General features: G+C 41.8%; 1 protein-coding gene and 4 gene segments (V, D, J or C); all 5 read right to left on the bottom strand.

The window, feature by feature from the left end:
* Positions 1 to 661: 661 nt before the first annotated feature.
* LOC117496351 lies at positions 662 to 1,445 on the bottom strand. The segment is given in 2 exon segments: positions 662 to 1,062; positions 1,294 to 1,445. Coding segments are annotated over 2 exon segments (441 nt in total).
* Positions 1,446 to 3,711: 2,266 nt separating this feature from the next.
* On the bottom strand, positions 3,712 to 4,307 carry LOC117496298 (the record flags this gene model as incomplete). The annotated part of the segment is given in 2 exon segments: positions 3,712 to 4,031; positions 4,116 to 4,307. Coding segments are annotated over 2 exon segments (375 nt in total), but the record flags the coding sequence as incomplete, so codon positions are not given.
* Positions 4,308 to 4,692: 385 nt separating this feature from the next.
* Positions 4,693 to 5,729, bottom strand: LOC117496350. The segment is given in 3 exon segments: positions 4,693 to 4,706; positions 5,151 to 5,468; positions 5,639 to 5,729. Coding segments are annotated over 3 exon segments (375 nt in total).
* Positions 5,730 to 5,801: 72 nt separating this feature from the next.
* On the bottom strand, positions 5,802 to 8,433 carry LOC117496291. The segment is given in 3 exon segments: positions 5,802 to 6,286; positions 6,376 to 6,606; positions 8,397 to 8,433. Coding segments are annotated over 2 exon segments (534 nt in total).
* Positions 7,088 to 18,309, bottom strand: LOC117496349. Its single transcript, XM_034148020.1, has 6 exons — positions 18,225 to 18,309; positions 17,536 to 18,134; positions 17,000 to 17,418; positions 10,600 to 10,911; positions 8,711 to 8,809; positions 7,088 to 7,189 (listed from the first exon to the last, which is right to left on the bottom strand). Exons 2-6 carry the CDS (start codon positions 17,576 to 17,578, stop codon positions 7,088 to 7,090), a joined length of 975 nt encoding a protein of 324 aa, XP_034003911.1. The 5' UTR covers positions 17,579 to 18,134; positions 18,225 to 18,309.
* Positions 18,310 to 19,565: the final 1,256 nt, after the last annotated feature.

The raw sequence follows: 19,565 nt of genomic DNA, 5'->3' as shown, positions 1-19,565 counted from the left end.
TTACAACCGTCCCGTTACAACCGTCCCAGGACCACCAGTCTTGCTTTCACCCCCTGTGAACCTGCTGATTGCTAGCTTGACCCATATTTAGCTAGTTATATTTGTAGCTTACAAAACAGTGATTCTAATAATACTAGTTTGGATTCCTAGACATTTGAACTCAAGACAGTATCCAAAAAATACATCATATCATTTTAGTTAATATTTTACCTCAGAAACACTTTTGCTGATATCTTACACGAGAAATTCAAACGTGGCTCCTTTTTTTCTCAGCGATCTTACCATCTATCTGCGCATGTGCAGAGTGAGTTTCATCACTCTAGCTTGTTTGTGATTGGAGATATTGAAGGTGTTACAACCGACCCGTGTTGCAACTGTCCCTGGTCTCCCCTACACAGCAGAGTCTGTCACTGCAGCAGAGGAGATCTGCAGATCCACTCGTTTCTTTCCTTCAGACAGGTCAGTGAAGAAACTGGTGTCCGATTCAAGTGATTCTGCTTTGTTTGTGAAATGAACCCCTGAGATAGACAGGAGGAACTCTGGTGGTTCTCCTGGATATTGTCGATACCAGAAGAAATAATCAGTTCCAGTTGCTTATATACCTGACATAAACCTTTAGAAATGATCAAGCAGGTAAACTAAATGATTGTATCATCACAAACTATTGATGTTTGTCAGAGAGAGACTCCCTCTGGTGGATGTTGTGCAGTATTGTGTTGTCTGTGCTCCAAAGGTTTTTGTACAGAGTGTAGGTGTTTCCTGTCACTGTGGGCCTCAGAGCACAGTAGTACACAGCAGAGTCTGTCTCTTTAGCTGAGATGATCTCCAGATCAACTCGTTTCTCTGTTTTGTCAATGTGAGCAGAGAAATCAGATTCAGTGGGATGGATCCCTCCTGCCTCTGTGATGTAGAGCAGGAACTCTGGTCTGGATCTCTGGTATTGTCGGTACCACTGGATATTGTAGATAGTCCCCTCATATTTACATGTCAGGCTGATGTTTCTGCCCTCTGCAACATGTTCTTCACTTCTTTCTGGCTTTATGCTGTTCATGGAGCCCAGGGCTGCAAAATGAGAATTATTCATGTCAGTTAGTCTGCAGGAGATTTTAACATTAAGAGACTCAACGGAGGGTCTTCAATTTCCTGTCATCTTTGATCAGTTTGAGATAAAACATGACCAAATGTCTTCATAGATCACAACGGTTGCTGCCTTACACAATAAAACCTCCAGTTATGAAATCTCTGGCTAATACAGCGGGTTAAATGAGACTTTATCTCTGTTCCAACACTCACCTATGAAGAGAGAGAAGAGTAACCAGAGGTAAAGCAACATGTCTTTGGAGATGGTAAAGTCGAACAGTCAGCAGATGAGTTCTCCTCCTGCAGAAGTGAAGCAGGAAACAGCCTCTCTGCTGCTCAGCCCTTCTCCTCAACATCAGATGATTGTGCTTTTAGTTCCTCAAACATCTCACTCATTGGTTGATATAAACGTCAGTGGGCGGGGCCAGAGAATCATGTTTTACTCGTTTTAAACCATCAAAATACTTTTCTCATATTAAAAACAGTTAGTTCTCTTTGTGTTTCTCACTGACTCATACATTGAAATGTACAACAACGTAGCAATAACAATGACAGGCGTTAACGTGAAGTCAGATTAGTGAGAGGTGTTTCATCGAGAGAGAAATCTGTTTAAAATTATCTTAATCTAATAAGAATATTGATTCACAGGTATCATTTAAAAGGTCTTGAACACCACAACACAAGCTGCTGTTCCAATAGAACCTATTATCACATGGTGCTTAGGGATAAACTGAATCCAATGACAAAATGAGAGGACCTTAGATTGAACCCTGTGGTACACCATATGATCACAGACTGACAAAAAAATAGAGACACTTATTTTAATTACGAATTAAGCACTTACATACTAACAAAGCACTTATATACTAATAAAGGACTGGCTTATCTAAAGCCAGTTGAGTAGCACATGAAATGTTTTGGCTCTATGAAACCTGAGGCCTGCACTACGAAGCCGGATTGTCGCTTAGCCGGCTGACTTCAGGGAAAACTCGGGCTTTCCGGTCCTACGACGCTGGTTCTCTTTTTAGTGGGCTAGATCTCCATGGTAACTTATGCTGAGCGGCTAACCTCCTCGGGAGGAGGTTAGGTTGCAGGCTAAGAGATCAAATCAGTGAAAGCACCGCCTGCTGACCAATCAGAGCTCCGTGTGCAGAGTTTAAAGCTATCAAGTCATATTACAGGATAGAGGAAATACAGAAAAACTGCCGTTGCAGGAAAGACAGCCGGCAAAAATCAACTGACTGTGTGAACGTGAACATTAATAGAATATCCCCTCCCATCTTCAGAGCAATCTGACTATTATAACATTAGCGTTAAGAAAGCTTACTTAAATATCTGCCACGACATAAGTAACCGGATCAGAGTAACATTAAGTACAGTCCGCGGCACTGTGAGTGCAGACGTCGATGTGTCCCATTATCATTCATATCATATCACATCATAATGTATCATATATTTCCTTATCTGAGTCAGCTGAGCCGTATCTGGCCGTGCAACACTCACAGTGTCACATACTGTATGCAGAAGTATTATTTTAAGCAACACATTAAGTTGACGAAACACTCGAGTCAAATGTAATTAAAGTCAGATCCACTCGTGTCTTGGCAGTGATATCATAAACCTGTTAATGAACGCATTCAAACACTTTCTCTGTTACCAGCTGTATTCACCTTGCAGGTGCAGCTATGTGGCTTTGATCCTGGATAAAGTGTTTAAGTCATGGATGTTTAAAGTTTAACTTCTTCATATTTGACTAATATTAAAGTTCACTTTTCATTCAGGAAGTATGACGCTGCGCTGTCAGTACGCTTGTCCATGTTTGTGATTGGTCGAATGCTCCAGATACCACCCCTTTCATGTGAACGCACACCTAACTAGATAGGACACGGCTGGCTTGAGCGATCCACTTGATAACCAGCGGCGTAGTACAGTTTAGCGAGAGTGCGTATGTTTTGGATTGGGCCAACCGGCTAACTCCAACATATCCAGGTTAGGAAAATCCGGCTTCGTAGTACAGGCCTCTGATGTACTTATATGATTCTGTTTTCTTCAAGTTTGTATCTTCTTGGTCGAATGCACTTATTGTAAGTTGCTTTGGATAAAAGCGTCAGCTAAATGCAATCTAATGTAATGTAATGTTAAGTTCATTAGGACTACTTAAATGTGATGAAAGGCCAGATTCACTGACTGAGTTAATTATTTGAACCTGTGGATGTGAATCAAAGGCAGTCCATGTGTTTGTATCGTGTGCAGCTGCTCCTCACCTGTGGAATTCTCTCCCAGACCACCTGAGGACTCCACAGACCACTGACGCCTTCAGGAAAGGCCTAAAACCTTTCTTTTAAAAAAGCTTTTGATTAAACTTTTGTTTGTTTTTATTATGCCTCCTGTAGCACCTTGGGATTGCTGTTAGCAATGAAAGGTGCTTTACAAATCGAATTTATTATTATTATTATTATTAGTAGGGAACAATTGTTCATACATTTCAAATCATCAAGCAGGTAAATGACATGATTGTATCATCACAAACTATTGATGTTTAACAGAGAGAGACTCCCTCTGGTGGATGCTGTGCAGTACTGTGTTGTCTTTGCTCCAAAGGTTTTTGTACAGAGTGTTGGTGTTTCCTGTCACTGTGGGCTGCAGAGCACAGTAGTACACAGCAGAGTCTGTCACTGCAGCAGAGGAGATCTGCAGATCCACTCGTTTCTTTCCTTCAGACAGGTCAGTGAAGAACCTGGTGTCCGATTCAAGTGATTCTGCTTTGTTTGTGAAATTAGCCCCTGAGATAGACAGGAGGAACTCTGGTGGTTCTCCTGGATATTGTCGATACCAGAAGAAATAATCAGTTCCAGTTGCTTGTTTGGAGTATCTGTAGGACAGAGTAACAGTGCTGCCTTCTGGACTGAACTCTTCTGTTTTGACTGGAGTCAGATCTTCACAGCTGACGCCTAAGGGAAAGATTAACTCTGTTATTTCATGTTATAAAAGTTATTTTAGCAAAACCACACTCAGAAAGCAAGAGTGCAACAAACCTGATAAGATTGCAAACAATATCAGAGAAAAAGCTGAGTTCTGCAGGGAGAGCATGTTGAATGAAGGTGATGATGATGGTCTGTGTTGAACTCTGGTGAATATGGAAGTTCCTCTCTCTTCTATAGTTCAGGAACATCTTAGCTCCTCCCTGAATCTCTCTGTCTCCTCTTAGATCTGTATTTCACTTCTCTCAATTTCATTTTTCATGTTATCACATGTGTGTCGTCTGCATAGCTATGGTAACTTATTTCATTGTTATCCATTAACTAAGCTAGTGGAGGCATGTAGATGTAAAAGGGAAGAGTCCCCAGGATGGAGCCTTGAGGAACCCCACAGGTCATATTTGTCAACGCAGTTGTTTAGTTACCTATAGAAACAACGTTTTTCCTGTCTGTTAAGTAGCATTCAGACCAATACAAACAGTGCCAGAGTCCTACCCAGTTTTCCAGTCGGTCTAGTAATATGTTGTGGTCAACAGTTTAAAATGCAGCGCTGAGATCTAATAATACTGCCACTGAGATTCTGCCTCTGTCCGTGTTTAAGTGGATGCCATTAAAGACCTTAACAAGAGCAGACTCAGTGCTGTGTGACTGGAACACATCAAAACAGTTATTTAGTTCCAATTCAATTGTTTAGCTGTTGAAAACAAGTTTTTCAATTATTTTAACCGGCCTATAAATGTTCATCAGTGAAGCGCCTAGGTAGTTCTTTAAGAGTGGTTTGAAGACTGCAGTTTTCAGGGCCTGTGGGAATAAATATGAATAACAGGAAGTGTTGGTGAAGGTCCATCAGGAGTCTGGCACATGGTGGAATGCTCTCATTAAAAAGTATTAGAATAAATTTGAGAGATAAATTAAAGTAACGTGGTGTTGAAGCATCAAATAAAAGATGCCTCTCTGCTGGGGGTTGAGTTGTTTGAGCATTTCTTGTGTTGTTTCCCTAAAGTCTAACAGAGAGAGACTGCCTCTGGTGGATGCTGTGCAGGATTGTGTTGTCTTTGCTCCAAAGGTTTTTGTACAGAGTTGTGGTGTTTCCTGTCACTGTGGGCCTCAGAGCACAGTAGTACACAGCAGAGTCTGTCACTGCAGCAGAGGAGATCTGCAGATCCACTTGATTTCTCTCCAAGTTCAGTGTGGCATTCAGTCGAGGGATTGGAGGTTTTGCTTCCACCACGTAAGGCTGTGCTGCGTCAGTGATCAGGAGGAGGAACTGAGGAGCTGATCCAGGATCCTGTCTGTACCACTGGAGATTATTGGCTTTAACTGAATATGTACAGGACAGAGTAACACTACGGCCCTCTGAGGAACACACTTCAGCACTGATGGCAGTAATATCATCTTCCAAGCTGTTACCTAGTGAGGAAAACATCATGCTATCATTACAGCTCCAAAGTCACAAACCCATCAATTCCTTAGTGAAAAAACAACACTCCTGTAAAGCGTTTATCCAAAATCCAAACTGGATGTGTAATGCTTTGAAAAAGTCTTCATATTTCCTCTTCTCCTGTCAGAAACATACGTACCTATGAGAGCTGAACAGAGCAGAATTGCAGCCAGTTTCTCCATGTTCACAGAGGGGAAAGCTGTGGTTGTTCAGTATGGAAACGTTTAGTGAGTTGTGTTTGGTCTGATGTTCACAGCTGGAATCAGAGAGGTGTCAGTCATGAAGCTCTGCAGTCAGCAGGAGGAGACTCAGATGTCCAATGAGTTTCTGGAGCTCTTCATCACAGCTGTGAGTCTGAGAGAATCTAATCTAGACTGTATCATCACATCCTGCTGAAGGTGAACAGAGAGAGACTCCCTCTGGTGGATGTAGTGCAGTACTGTGTTGTCTTTGCTCCAAAGGTTTTTGTACAGAGTGTTGGTGTTTCCTGTCACTGTGGGCTGCACAGCACAGTAGTACACAGCAGAGTCTGTCACTGCAGCAGAGGAGATGCTCAGATAGATCTGGGTTTTATCCTCATCCGATTTAACGGACAGTCGAGAGTTTGATGCAGGTGTTGTTCCCCAGTGAAGGATGAGGAACTCTGGTGGTTTTCCTGGATATTGTCGATACCAGTAGAAATAATCATTAGCTGCTATAGTTTTGGAGTATCTGTAGGACAGAGTAACAGTGCTGCCTTCTGGACTGAACTCTTCTTGCTTTGATGGAGTGAGATCTTCACAGCTGACTGGAGAGAGGAGTAATTCAAAGTAATCATTTAATAAATCGCATTAAATTAATCTGTAATTCAACTTTTTCGCGCAGAATGTTACATACCTCTTAAGACTGAAACTAAAAAGAAAAAAGTGACACAATGATGTAATGACAGCATGTTGAATGAAGGTGATGATGATGGTCTGTGTTGAACTCTGGTGAATATGGAAGTTCCTCTCTCTTCTATAGTTCAGGAACATCTTAGCTCCTCCCTGAATCTCTCTGTCTCCTCTTAGATCTGTATTTCACTTCTCTCAGTTACACTTCCTCCTGGGTAACAGATCCAAAGGCAGTCTGTAAATAAAAAGTCAGAGGACCTAGGATTGAACCCTGTGGTACACCACAATAAATTACAGACCAACAGAGTAACTTATCTTTTAAAGATAAGAACGAAAGCAATCAAAACTTGAGTCTGTGATGTGTACCAGTTTATTGAGAGAGGTGATTTAAAGTGTTTGATCAGTCAGTAAAAAAACGTAACAATGACGGGCGTTAACGTGAAGTCAGATTAGTGAGAGGTGTTTCATCTAGAGAGAAATGTGTTTTAAATCATCTTAATCTAATAAGAATTGTACTTCATACCCAACATTTAAAGCGTCTTGAACACCACAACACAAGCTGCTGTTCCAATAGAACCTATAATCACATTGTGCTCAGAGATAAACTGAATCCAATAACAAAGTGAGAGGACCTAGGATTGATCCCTGTGGTACACCACATGAAATCACAGACTGACAGAAAAACTGAAAAACTTATTTAAAGTTAATTAAGACCATCAACTGTAGTTAGTCTCATCAGCCACAACGATGAGACTAACTACAGGAAGGAAGTGAACCAGCTGGCCCTGTGGTACCAAAATAACAACCTCTTCCTGAACCTGGAGAAAACAAAGGAGATAGTTGTTGACTTCAGGAGAACCCACTACCAACCCCCTCTCCCCCTGACCATCAACGGCGCTGCTGTGGAGCAGGTGACCAGCACCAAATTCCTTGGTGTGACCATCACTGATGACCTCACCTGGGAAAACAACACCACCGCACTAGCGAGGAAAGCCCAGCAGCGCCTGTACTTCATCCGGAAGCTCAAGCGAGCCGGAGCATCACCCCCCATCATGCTGTCTTTTTACCGAGGCGCCACTGAGAGCATCCTCAGCAGCTGTATCACGCTGTGGTTTGGAAGCTGCACCGCCTCCAACCGCAAGAGCCTGCAGCGCATTGTGAACTCTGCCCAGAGGATCATCGGTGCCTCACTCCCATCACTACAGGACATATACAACACCCGCCTCACCCGCAAAGCACTCAGCATTGCGGGTGACTCCACCCACCCCTCCAACAGCCTCTTCAGCCTCCTGCCTTCAGGAAGAAGGTTCCTCAGCCTCAGCTCGCGCACCTCCAGGCTGGGCAACAGCTTCCTCCACCAGGCAGTCAGGATGCTGAACTCTCTCCCCTCCCTCCCTCCCTCTCTCTCCCTCTCCCCCTCTCTGACATCTCTCCCCTGAACTCTCCACCCTGCCCCAAATGGTCCTGGACTGTAACCCCCCCCCCCCACACACACACACAACCTTCCCTCATCCAGCACCAGTCACTTTTCTACCCATCTCCGCTGCTACTGCACTGAAACTGTACTTTGAACATTTTTCTATTTTGCACAAAAAATACTTGCATTAATGTCAATTTATGTTCTGTGGACTGTGTTTTTAAATATATTATTAACCAGCACTTATTAAAACTATTGCTTAGTTGTATACCCCATTTATCTCTGCCCTTTTTTTGTTTTATGTATATATGTCACACTGTGGGACTGCGGGAAACGGTATCTCGAGATTTCTGTATGTATAACACATGTAGAAATGTTGACAATAAAGCTGACTTTGACTTTTGACTTTGACTTTGACTTACTTTTATTTTAACCTGTGATGAAAGGCCAGATTCCCTGACTGAGTTCAACATTTGAACTTGTGGATGTGAATCAAAGGCAGTACATGTGTTTGTATAATAGGGAACAATTGTTCATACATTTCAAATGATCAAGCATGTCAGTGACATTACTGTATCATCACATCCTGCTGAAGGTGAACAGATCACAAACTATTGATGTTTAACAGAGAGAGACTCCCTCTGGTGGATGCTGTGCAGTATTGTGTTGTCTTTGCTCCAAAGGTTTTTGTACAGAGTGTTGGTGTTTCCTGTCACTGTGGGCTCCACAGCACAGTAGTACACAGCAGAGTCTGTCACTGCAGCAGAGGAGATGCTCAGATAGACCTGGGTTTTATCCTCACTCACTTCAGCAGACAGTCCAGAAACTGGATTCAACATAATGTTTCCAGTTCCTAAATGAGAGAAGATGAACTCTGGTGGTTTTCCTGGATATTGTCGATACCAGAAGAAATAATCATTACCAGTTGCTTCTTTGGAGTATCTGTAGGACAGAGTAACAGAGCTGCCTTCTGGACTGAACTCTTCTTTCTGTAATGCAGTGAGATCTTCACAGCTGACCCCTGAAGAGAGGAGTAATTCAAAAGACTCAGTTAATAGATCACATTTGATCAACATTAGAAGTCAACGTTTTCATGCAGAATGTTACGTACCTCTTAGAATGGAAACTAACAGTAGGGAATGTAAATAATAGTCTAATGACAGCATGTTGAATGAAGGTGATGATGATGATGGTCTGTGTTGAACTCTGGTGAATATGGAAGTTCCTCTCTCTTCTATAGTTCAGGAACATCTTAGCTCCTCCCTGAATCTCTCTGTCTCCTCTTAGATCTGTATTTCACTTCTCTCAGTTACACTTCCTCCTGGGTAACAGATCCAAAGGCAGTCTGTAAATAAAAAGTCAGAGGACCTAGAATTGAACCCTGTGGTACACCACGATTAATCACAGACCAAAAGATAATTGTAATGTATAAAGATAAGAACAAAAGCAATCAAAACTTGAGTGTGTGATGTGTACCAGTTTATTGAGAGAGGTGATTTCAAGTGTTTGATCAGTCAGTAAAGAAGGAAAACGTGGCGATAACAATGACGGGCGTTAACGTGAAGTCAGATTAGTGAGAGGTGTTTCATCTAGAGAGAAATCTGTTTAAAATGATCTTAATCTAATAAGAATTGTACTTCATACCCAACATTGAAAAGGTCTTGAACACCACAACACAAGCTGCTGTTCCAATAGAACCTACGATCACATTGTGCTTGAGATAAACTGAAACCAATGACAAAGTGAGAGGACCTTGGATTGAACCCTGTGGTACACCACATCAAATCACAGACTGACAGAAAATTAGAGACACTTATTTTTAGTTCATGGAGACTACTTGAATCAAGGCAGTACATGTGTTTCTATGGTAAAATTGTTCACAGATTTCAAATGATCAAGCAGGTAAACAACATTACTGTATCATCACTAACTGTTGATGTTTATCAACAGTTGAACTGTAATGTAGCATATTATTTTCCATGGCATTATTGTATGATCATATGTCAGATGAACAGATGCCACTGGGCTTACAACTAAAGACACAGCCACGCAAAAACTGCGGCATGTGTACGCAGGGGCGCCGTAAGGGGGTGAAAAGTTAGGACGATTCTGAGGGCCCGTGACTGACAGGGGCCCAAACAATTTGAGAACATTAAGAAAAAAATGTTTAAGCAACCAATGTGATTATCTTTTCATGGGGCTCCTTATGGGTACTGCAATTTTTGAATTGCCGGAGCCGCGTTCCGGCAGCACTATACCCCGTAATGACATGTTACGCTTGTGTTGTGTTCAAGGAACCTGTCCATGGCCAGGAAAAACAGGCAGTCGCTTGTTTAATTCTGTTGCGGTCTAGATTTCTTACATTTTTTGTTTCCTTCTGCGCTGCGTTGCGTGCATGTCTTCCTTCTGCAGGTAACGGTGAGACACGCTCTGGCGGCGGTCTCGTTCAGGATCCGAAAATACAATTTAAATATTTTGCACACTTATTCTACTTATTCCTAGTGTGCCACTGGTTACGGTACCGCGTGCCACGTGCCTACGGTTACCGACCCCTGCCCTAGGTTGCTCTTTAAGAGTGGTTTGAAGACTGCAGATGTCAGGGCAAGTGGGAATAAATATGAAAAATAAGAAGTGTTGGTGAAGGTCCATCAGGAGTCTGGCACCTGGTGGACTGCACTAATAAAAAGTTATTAGGATAAATGTTTCAGATCAATTAAAGTAGCGTGGTGTTGAAGCATCAAATAAAGGATGGCTCTCTGCTGGGGGTTGAATTGTTTGAGAGTTTCTTGTGTTGTTTCCCTAAAGTCTAACAGAGAGAGACTCCCTCTGGTGGATGCTGTGCAGTATTGTGTTGTCTTTGCTCCAAAGGTTTTTGTACAGAGTGTTGGTGTTTCCTGTCACTGTGGGCCTCACAGCACAGTAGTACACAGCAGAGTCAGACAGCTGAAGCTTCTGGATCTTCAGAGGAACGGATCTTAAGCTTGAATTCAGTGTGGATGAGAATCTGTCCTCGTCCTCTGTTTTCCCCGTGCCGATCTTAAAGCGGCTCAGGATGAATGTGGGGCTGTTGTCTCCGAGCTGGTTGTCTTTGCTCCAAAGGTTTTTGTACAGAGTTAATAATAATAATAATAGCTTGGATTTATATAGCGCCTTTCATGGGACCCAAGGTCGCTTAACAAAGAAGAATAGGGCAGAAACAAACATAACAAAACAAAAGGCTGTCAGACAACCAGTCAGACAGACAAAACAACAGATAGATTTAGGGGCCAAAGGCCTTAGTAAACAGATGGGTCTCCAAGAGCCGTCTCGTTTAAGTGAACGACGGGAGCCGGCTCGTGCCCGCGAACGAGAAGTTTTTTTTCGTTTTTTTCCCGTTAAGTAATACAAGACAGAATTATATGATGATCTCTGCGTTACGGGTGCTCCGTGAATGCATGCATGCAGTGACATGTAATATCCAAGGATTAGAGACTGATGGATGTTGCTGTTTTGAGCATTGCAATATATTTATTTTCACTATGTTATTTATTTATGATTATCTTTAGGCTCAGCAAAGATTTGAGTTCAGCTGTCTGCTGTCTTTTTTTCTTTATTTAATAGTGAAATAGAGCCCTGCTGTTTTGTTAGGGCTTTTTCTTTAAATACAATTTTTAAATGTCGATACAGTAGCTGTCCTTTTTTTAAATGTCTATGCTTACGTTGTTACAGGTGTTGCTATCTGCTTTGTGTAGCGTGGTTCTACAAGCAAGTCAGTGCATTCATTGGGTTGTGTCAGAGAGTTACAAGGGTCTGTAAATGCAATTGGCCACAGCAAATCATTTATATTAAAAATAACATTTTTCAATAATGTATTGAATACTGTATTATTCAATAAATTATTCAGGATATATTGAATCATTTAAGTGATATATGTGTACACTAGGGGTGTAACGGTATACGTATTCGTATCGAAATTATTCGGTATGGGCCCTTCGGTGCGGTACACGTGTGTACCGAAGTGTACCGAACGAATATAACGTTAAACGTAAAAAATTGAGAACATGAACAACTTTTTGGAAGTAATCTCAGGTGCTGCGTCGCAGCATTCAGTGTAATTTTCTCCCATTGGGTTCAACATAGAGCAACCAAGTCATTTCATTGGACGAGAGGCATACTTTGAGAGCTGGTCACAGGGATGCGTTCAAATTTAGTCAGTCATTTGAGGAACTGTCGAAATGGCGAACGCAGATAAAGTTGAGCTCAAAAATCCTCCAGCATCATTGAAGTCTCCGGTTTGGGAACGTTTTGGTTTCGCAGTTACGTACAAGGATGACGGACAAAGACAGGTGGACCGAACCAAAGCTGTTTGTCTGCATTGTTCAACTAAAATGTATTACGCGGCTGGCAATACATCAAACTTGCACACTCATTTGAAAAGGCATCACCCGAATGTGAATATCACCGTTACCAAAAGAAAAAAGACTGAAGTGCAAACCCAACTCCCACTAGCATTTAAGCCTCCACCACTCGCAAAAGGTTCAGACCGAGCCAAAGCTATTACAAACGCCAAATATCCTTATGTTGCCATGTTAGCAAAGCGCTACCTGGCTGTATCTGCTACCTCTGTCCCTAGAGCAGGGGTGGGCATTTTACGGCCCGCGGGCCACATCCGGCCCGTTGGCCGGCCTTGGCCGGCCCGTGTGAGGTTGATCATAAATTATAACATAATAAAAAAAAACAGCAACCTTTTCAAAATAAAAGCAACACAGCTGTATTGCTTGCATGGCGTAAATACTTTTCTAACTGTGTTGGTTTTATTTTGAAAAGGGCGCTGCTGTTTTTTTTATTTATTTACGTAAACGCGCATGCCGTGAACAGCTACGAGTGATGCTGGCCGGCTAGTCCTCGAAATGTCCGCTAAGGGCAAAAAAAGAAAGATCGATACTGAATGCCGCATTTTCAACAAGACATGGACCGCTAAGTATTTATTTACAGAAGTGAAAGGTAAAGCTGTGTGTTTAGTTTGTGGTGCGCAGGTCGCTGTGTTCAAGGAGTACAATTTGAGTCGCCACTATGCTATCAAACACGCAGATAAATACAATAACCTGTCTGAGGAAGAGCGGGCAAAGGGGTCGGATGCTTTGCTAGCTAAGCTGCAAAGCCAACAACATATTTCCACAAAACATTCCACATCCAGAGATGCAGCTGTCAAGACGAGTTATGTCTTATCCCACAAAATTGCAAAGAAAAGTAAACCGTTTTCCGACGAAGAGTTCATTAAGGAGTGTTTGTTGGACTCTGCGAAAGTGAAATGAGAAAGTGCCGCTCTCCCGACGCACTGTTACGAGGAGGATTGAGGACATCGCGGGAAATCTGGAGCTTCAGCTGCAGAACAGAGCGGTCAACTTTGACTTTTTTTCCTTGGCTTTGGATGAGAGCTACGATGTACGTGACACTGCCCAGCTACTCATCTTCCTACGCTTCTCTCAAGCCAAATGGAGGACAACATTCTCAAGCACTTGCCAACACTGAAGGAAGCCACACCATCAGCTGATCACCTCCAGAGGTACTCATCCATGTTAGAAGCACTGCATGGTGAGTTTTCAAGGCGATTTAAAGACTTCAAAACAGTTGAGAATGAAATGAACATGATCTTTTCCCCATTTACATGCCATGTGGATGATGCACCCAGTGATGTTCAGCTCATTGACCTGCAGTCTGACACACTTCTGTCAGAGCACTTTAGGTCAGTCTCACTGCCTGAGTTTTACTTTTCCCTGAAAGAGGAGAACTTTCCACACATCAGGAGACGTGCTCAGAAGATGATGGTCCTCTTTGGATCTACCTACATATGTGAACATTCTCAGTGATGAAGTTCAACAAATCCAGATACAGATCCTCTATCACTGATGATCACCTCTCAGCTGTCCTTTGCATATCCACCTCAGACATTGAACCAGATTTCCGTGCACTTGTTCAAGCCCAAGACAGACTGGATTTTTCTCACTGAACAAGTAAAATTAACTGAAAAACAAAAATCAAAAGCACTCATTTCTTTTTGTATAAAGCTGATTCATTTCTTATCTTTAACATACTGTAAAACACCTTTTCAGTATTGGTATATTGAGCAGAATTAAGTTCAACTTATTTTTTATTCGGCCCCCCCAACACAGCTCGAGTTTCTGAAATGGCCCCTTGTAAAAAATAATTGCCCACCCCTGCCCTAGAGCATGGGTCGGCAACAGGCGGCCCGCGGGCCATTGTTGGCCCGCCAGCAATAATATTTGGCCCGTCATTTTGAGAATACAAAATCAAAAAATATTTTGAGATTTTTCTTTTTTTTTTTTTTTACAACATCGGACCGACAGTCGCACATATAGGCTATAATGTAGAGATAATAGAAAATCTACCTACACCTGAAGAATGCTTATTGTACTTTTATCTATGTTGAGAATGAATGACATACAGCACAGGCACAATCAGGCAGCGGGGTGCACTGACGTCAATTAAAGTACTTATTTAAAGGACACCTATCATGCTATATTTAAATGATATATCGTAGGGCCATACCTATATAAGGTGTATTTATACGTTTCTGTTTTCAAAATACCAAACAGATCATGCATTTTAGCCATGCCTCATTTCTCTCTATTTGCTGTTCTCCAGCCCTGTTTTTGCAGGGGGCTGATTCTGTGAGCTGCAGCTGACCACGCCCCCCTGCAGGAGAGGGGAGCGTGCTCTGATTAAGTCAGAATAGGGGGAGAAAAAGAGATCTCCGTCCTCCGTGTTTTATTCTTATATTATTATAGAGAGTCGTTATTCATTTGTTTTAAAGCTCAATAAATAACAAAGAAGACCTTTGACCGGCACTTTTCTAATTTTGTCCGGAAGATTTAAACTTTAACGGACATCTTGACCGGCGAAAGAAAACCTAACTGAAACTCTGCTGCACGGTCGTTCCTTGGAAGAGGCGGAGAGGCGGAGAGGTGGATGTTTGTCATCTGCTGGTGGACTAACCGGAGAGAATTACAGTGCTTGCCTCGGGGAGGGAGAACAAAAGCCACACCATGGCAACCATGCGCGGGAAGTCTTCTTCGCTGCTTTTGTGGCAGACTACAGCGCCACGTACAAGCCTGGCATATGTACTACAGTGTCTCCAGCGCTTTCGAGCGGCAATGGCCGGCCGTGGCCCAACCCCACATTCCCCTGATAGGTGGAGAGTTGGCCCAATAGCCGTAGCACCACCGTCCTGACGTCAGGACAGTGTTCAAATCTGGATCAGTTTTTATCAGATCCGTTGCAGCCCCTTTTTTAGAGATTTGGGTATGGAGGAAAATAGAGAGGGTTGTGTTTTCTGACTCTTGGTGAGTTCCCTGGAACACCGGGGACACATATTCATGTAGAAAAGACGTACAAAAGTGCATCTTGCATGATAGGTCCCCTTTAACTATTAAATACATTGAGTTGAGTAAAATACTTGGTTACTGATTAATTTAGGTTATAATATATTAAATAAATTGCAAAGCAAAACATGCTGTAATTTATTTATTTTGTATTTTTTAAAGGTTTTCAACCTGAAAGAATCCTAATGTGTCCTTGAAAAGTTGAAATAAAGAAAAGGAAAAAGGATTCCAGTTGTCCATGCGTCCTCTGTTGCCCCTCAAGCCTCTCAAATGTGGGCAAACACTCAAATAAATGCCAAAAACCCAGAGAACTTGACAATACTTATCAGAATAAAAGCATGTTAAATAACACTGCTACCTAGTTAATAACTCACTCAGTGGAAGCTCGTCCATTGAGGAAAGGGAGGACCATCCTCCCTAAAATTTCAGAAGAAAATTAACTTTGAAGAGAACAATAAATACACTTCAATTTAAAAGATAAGTCTGTTAAAATACAGATAATAGCCCTGACTTTTAACATGGGACTGAAATGGGGCTAGAGACGACGAGCCTCCCTTTGGGCGGGTCTATCCAGAGGCTCTGGATTGGGCGCCTATATCATCAGTGAACCAATCAGCGGATCTGACTGGGCATTAGAGTGTTGATGGGGAGGGTTATCAGCGATATCAGAGTTTTTTCTGAACCGGGGAACAGGGGCGCTGCGCCCTCTTACCAAAATCAATTCCTTGAATTAGGCTTTGATTATGTTCTGGCCCGCCATCTTGTGGCTCAGCAAAAAATTGGCCCACGGCCAAACTTACTTGCCTACCCCTGCCCTAGAGAGAGGGTGTTCTCCACAGCAGGAGACATTAGTGCCAGCAGATCTGCCCTTTCTGCAAGCAATGTGGACAAGTTCATCTTTCTTAAAGAAACATGAAAATACAATGACAAGCAAGCAAGTCCTAATGTCAAGCTGGCTGCTTAGGGGAGTACTAGTACACTACAGTTCAAATACAGATTATTTCAGTTCATCGAAATGCTGCACCTTAATGTTTATGTTATTATATTTTGTATTTATTTGAGTGAATACATTATTCACAGTTTAATAATAATTAAAAAACCCCAACAAATATTTTATGTTTTGAGATCATTTTTTCTGCTGTTCCGAAAACGTACCGAACCGTGACCTTAAAACTGAGGTACGTACCGAACCGAAATGTTTGTGAACCGTTACACCCCTAGTGTACACATATAAATCATTAGTCAAAATAGGGCTACATTTGACTGAATTATAAAAGGTATATATTATAAAAGGTATATATTCGGGACCCCCTTGAAAACGAGATGGTGCATCTCAAGGGGTTTATCCCAATAAATGAATTTCTATATATATATATATGTGGTAAAATGAAGAGCCGTTTGGGAGCCGAAAGAGCCGGCTCTTCTTGGTGAGCCGAGCCAAATGATCCGGCTCACTAAAAATAGCCGGAATTCCCATCACTAATGGAGACTACTTACTTTTATTTCAACCTGTGATAAAATAGTTAAACATTTGAACCTGCAGATGTGAATCAAAGGCAGTACATGTGTTTGTATAATAGTGATATTTACACACAGTATAATTCAAATGATCAAGCAGGTAAATTACATTACTGTATGATCACAAACTATTGATGTTTAACTCCCTCCCACATTTTTAAGATTCGGTTATGATGAGGTATTGTTAAGAATGAAAGTAAAGTTTTACAAAATGTCATTATCATCGGAGTACATGTCGTATGAAAAAACCCTTTCCCTCAGTATGTTTACCTCAAGCACTTATTTGTGTATCACCGTCACAAAGAGTCTACACTGTTTTGTAATATACTGTTGGAGTTTTTCAGAGAGAATCTCTGGTGGATGTTGTGCAGTATTGTGTTGTCTTTGCTCCAAAGGTTTTTGTACAGAGTTGTGGTGTTTCCTGTCACTGTGGGCCTCAGAGCACAGTAGTACACAGCAGAGTCTGTCACTGCAGCAGAGGAGATCTGCAGAGGAACTGATGTCTTGTTGAGTGTAGCCTCAAATCTGTCTTCCTTGAACTCTTCAGCATTATCTCGACCTCCTGAGAAACGCTTCAGCATGTACTTTGGGTAACCATTGACTTCTTGTTTGTACCAGAACAGATAGGCTGTCTTAGATGTCTGAAATGTGCAGTCAAGTGTAACTGTGTCTCCTTCAGTAGCGCTGACATCTCCTGCTGGCTGGGTCACTGTGTCTTGTCCTTTACACTCTGGGGAAGAAGAGACCATGCAGAGGAAGAGATGAATCAATAAAGATGATGGATTAAAGGAGAACAATCAGTAGCTTTAAACAGTTACCTAGAAACATGTTGTAGTTTCTATCTTACCAAAGGAGAGAGCAGCAAGAATAATCCACAGCCAATGTTCCATCTCTACAACAAGGTTTAAATCAGCAGCAGGAAGTAGCTGATGTTCAGCATTCAGTGTGAGGATGGTTCTCTTCACAGCAGCACTTCTTATTGACTGGATGGTTGAACACAGTGCAGAAGACGTGCACCGCCTACTTGATAATGTGGCCCTCTAGTGGAGGTGAACAGCTCAGTACAACAGTGTGGAGAAAAGGCTTCCAGCAGCTTGTCAGTGTGTCAGCTGGTGTTTGTGTACAGAGTGTTGGTGTTTCCTGTCACTGTGGGCCTCACAGCACAGTAGAACACAGCAGAGTCTGTCACTGCAGCAGAGGAGAGGCTCAGATTGATTTGGTTTGACTCCACTGTAATATTCAGTCCAGGGATTGGATCTTTAAGTATTCCTCCAGTTCCTAAATGAGAGATGATGAACTCTGGTGGTTTTCCTGGATATTGTCGATACCAGAAGAAATAATCATCCAATTCAGCAACCTTGGAGTATCTGTAGGACAGAGTAACAGAGCTGCCTTCTGGACTGAACTCTTCTTCCTGTAATGCAGTGAGATCTTCACAGCTGACCCCTGAAGAGAGGAGTAATTCAAAAGACTCAGTTAATAGATCACATTTGATCAACATTAGAAGTTAACGTTTTCATGCAGAATGTTACGTACCTCTTAGAATGGAAACTAACAGTAGGGAATGTAAATAATAGTCTAATGACAGCATGTTGAATGAAGGTGATGATGATGGTCTGTGTTGAACTCTGGTGAATATGGAAGTTCCTCTCTCTTCTATAGTTCAGGAACATCTTAGCTCCTCCCTGAATCTCTCTGTCTCCTCTTAGATCTGTATTTCACTTCTCTCAGTTACACTTCCTGCTGGGTAACAGATCCAAAGGCAGTCTGTAAATAAAAAGTCAGAGGACCTATGATTTATCCCTGTGGTACACCACAAGAAATATCAGACCAACAGAGTAACGTATTTTATAAAGATAAGAACAAAAGCAATCAAAACTTGAGTGTGTGATGTGTACCAGTTTATTGAGAGAGGTGATTTCAAGTGTTTGATCAGTCAGTAAAAAAAAACGTAATAATAACAATGACGGGCGTTAACGTGAAGTCAGATTAGTGAGAGGTGCTTCATCCAGAGAGAAATCTGTTTAAAATGATCTTAATCTATTAAAAATATTTCTTCAGATCCGACATTTAAAAGGTCTTGAACACCACAACACAAGCTGCTGTTCCAATAGAACCTTTCATCAAATTGGGCTTGGAGATAAACTGAATCCAATGACAAAGTGAGAGGACCTAGGATTGAACCCTGTGGTACACCACATGAAATCACAGACTGACAGAAAAACAGAAACACTTATTTTAAATTCATGGAGACTACATATTACGTTTAATCTGTGATAACAGGTCAGATTAACTGATTGAGTTACACATTTTAACCTGTGGATGTGAATCAAAGGCAGTACATGTGTTTGTATGGTAGTGCACAATTGTTAATAGATTTCAAATGATCAAGCATGTAAACTACATTACTGTATCATCACTTTGCCACTTCCCTGAATGATTTGCCCTTCTCAACTTCATTTGAGGCCCTCTGCAGCAGAGCAAGTGGCACTCCCCTGTCTGTCTTCCTCTTTCTGACATTTGGCATACTATAAACACACACACACACTTTAGGCCTACTGTACAGTATTGCATTCTGTTTATCTTTACAGGGACAATGCACACCAATCAACAATACAACTGTATGCTTGAATGAACAATTGATCATTCAAGCAAATGAACCATCATTGTAAATGTGCCACGTTACAACCGTCCCGTTACAACCGTCCCAGGACCACCAGTCTTGCTTTCACCCCCTGTGAACCTGCCTGATTGCTAGCTTGACCCATATTTAGCTAGTTATATTTGTAGCTTACAAAACAGTGATTCTAATAATACTAGTTTGGATTCCTAGACATTTGAACTCAAGACAGTATCCAAAAAATACATCATATAATT

The sequence above is a fragment of the Trematomus bernacchii genome, unplaced genomic scaffold, assembly GCF_902827165.1.
Source record: "Trematomus bernacchii unplaced genomic scaffold, fTreBer1.1, whole genome shotgun sequence".
Classification (NCBI taxonomy): domain Eukaryota; kingdom Metazoa; phylum Chordata; class Actinopteri; order Perciformes; family Nototheniidae; genus Trematomus; species Trematomus bernacchii.
The sequence above is the reverse complement of the archived record's forward strand: the minus strand, read 5'-3'. Positions and strand labels throughout refer to the sequence as shown.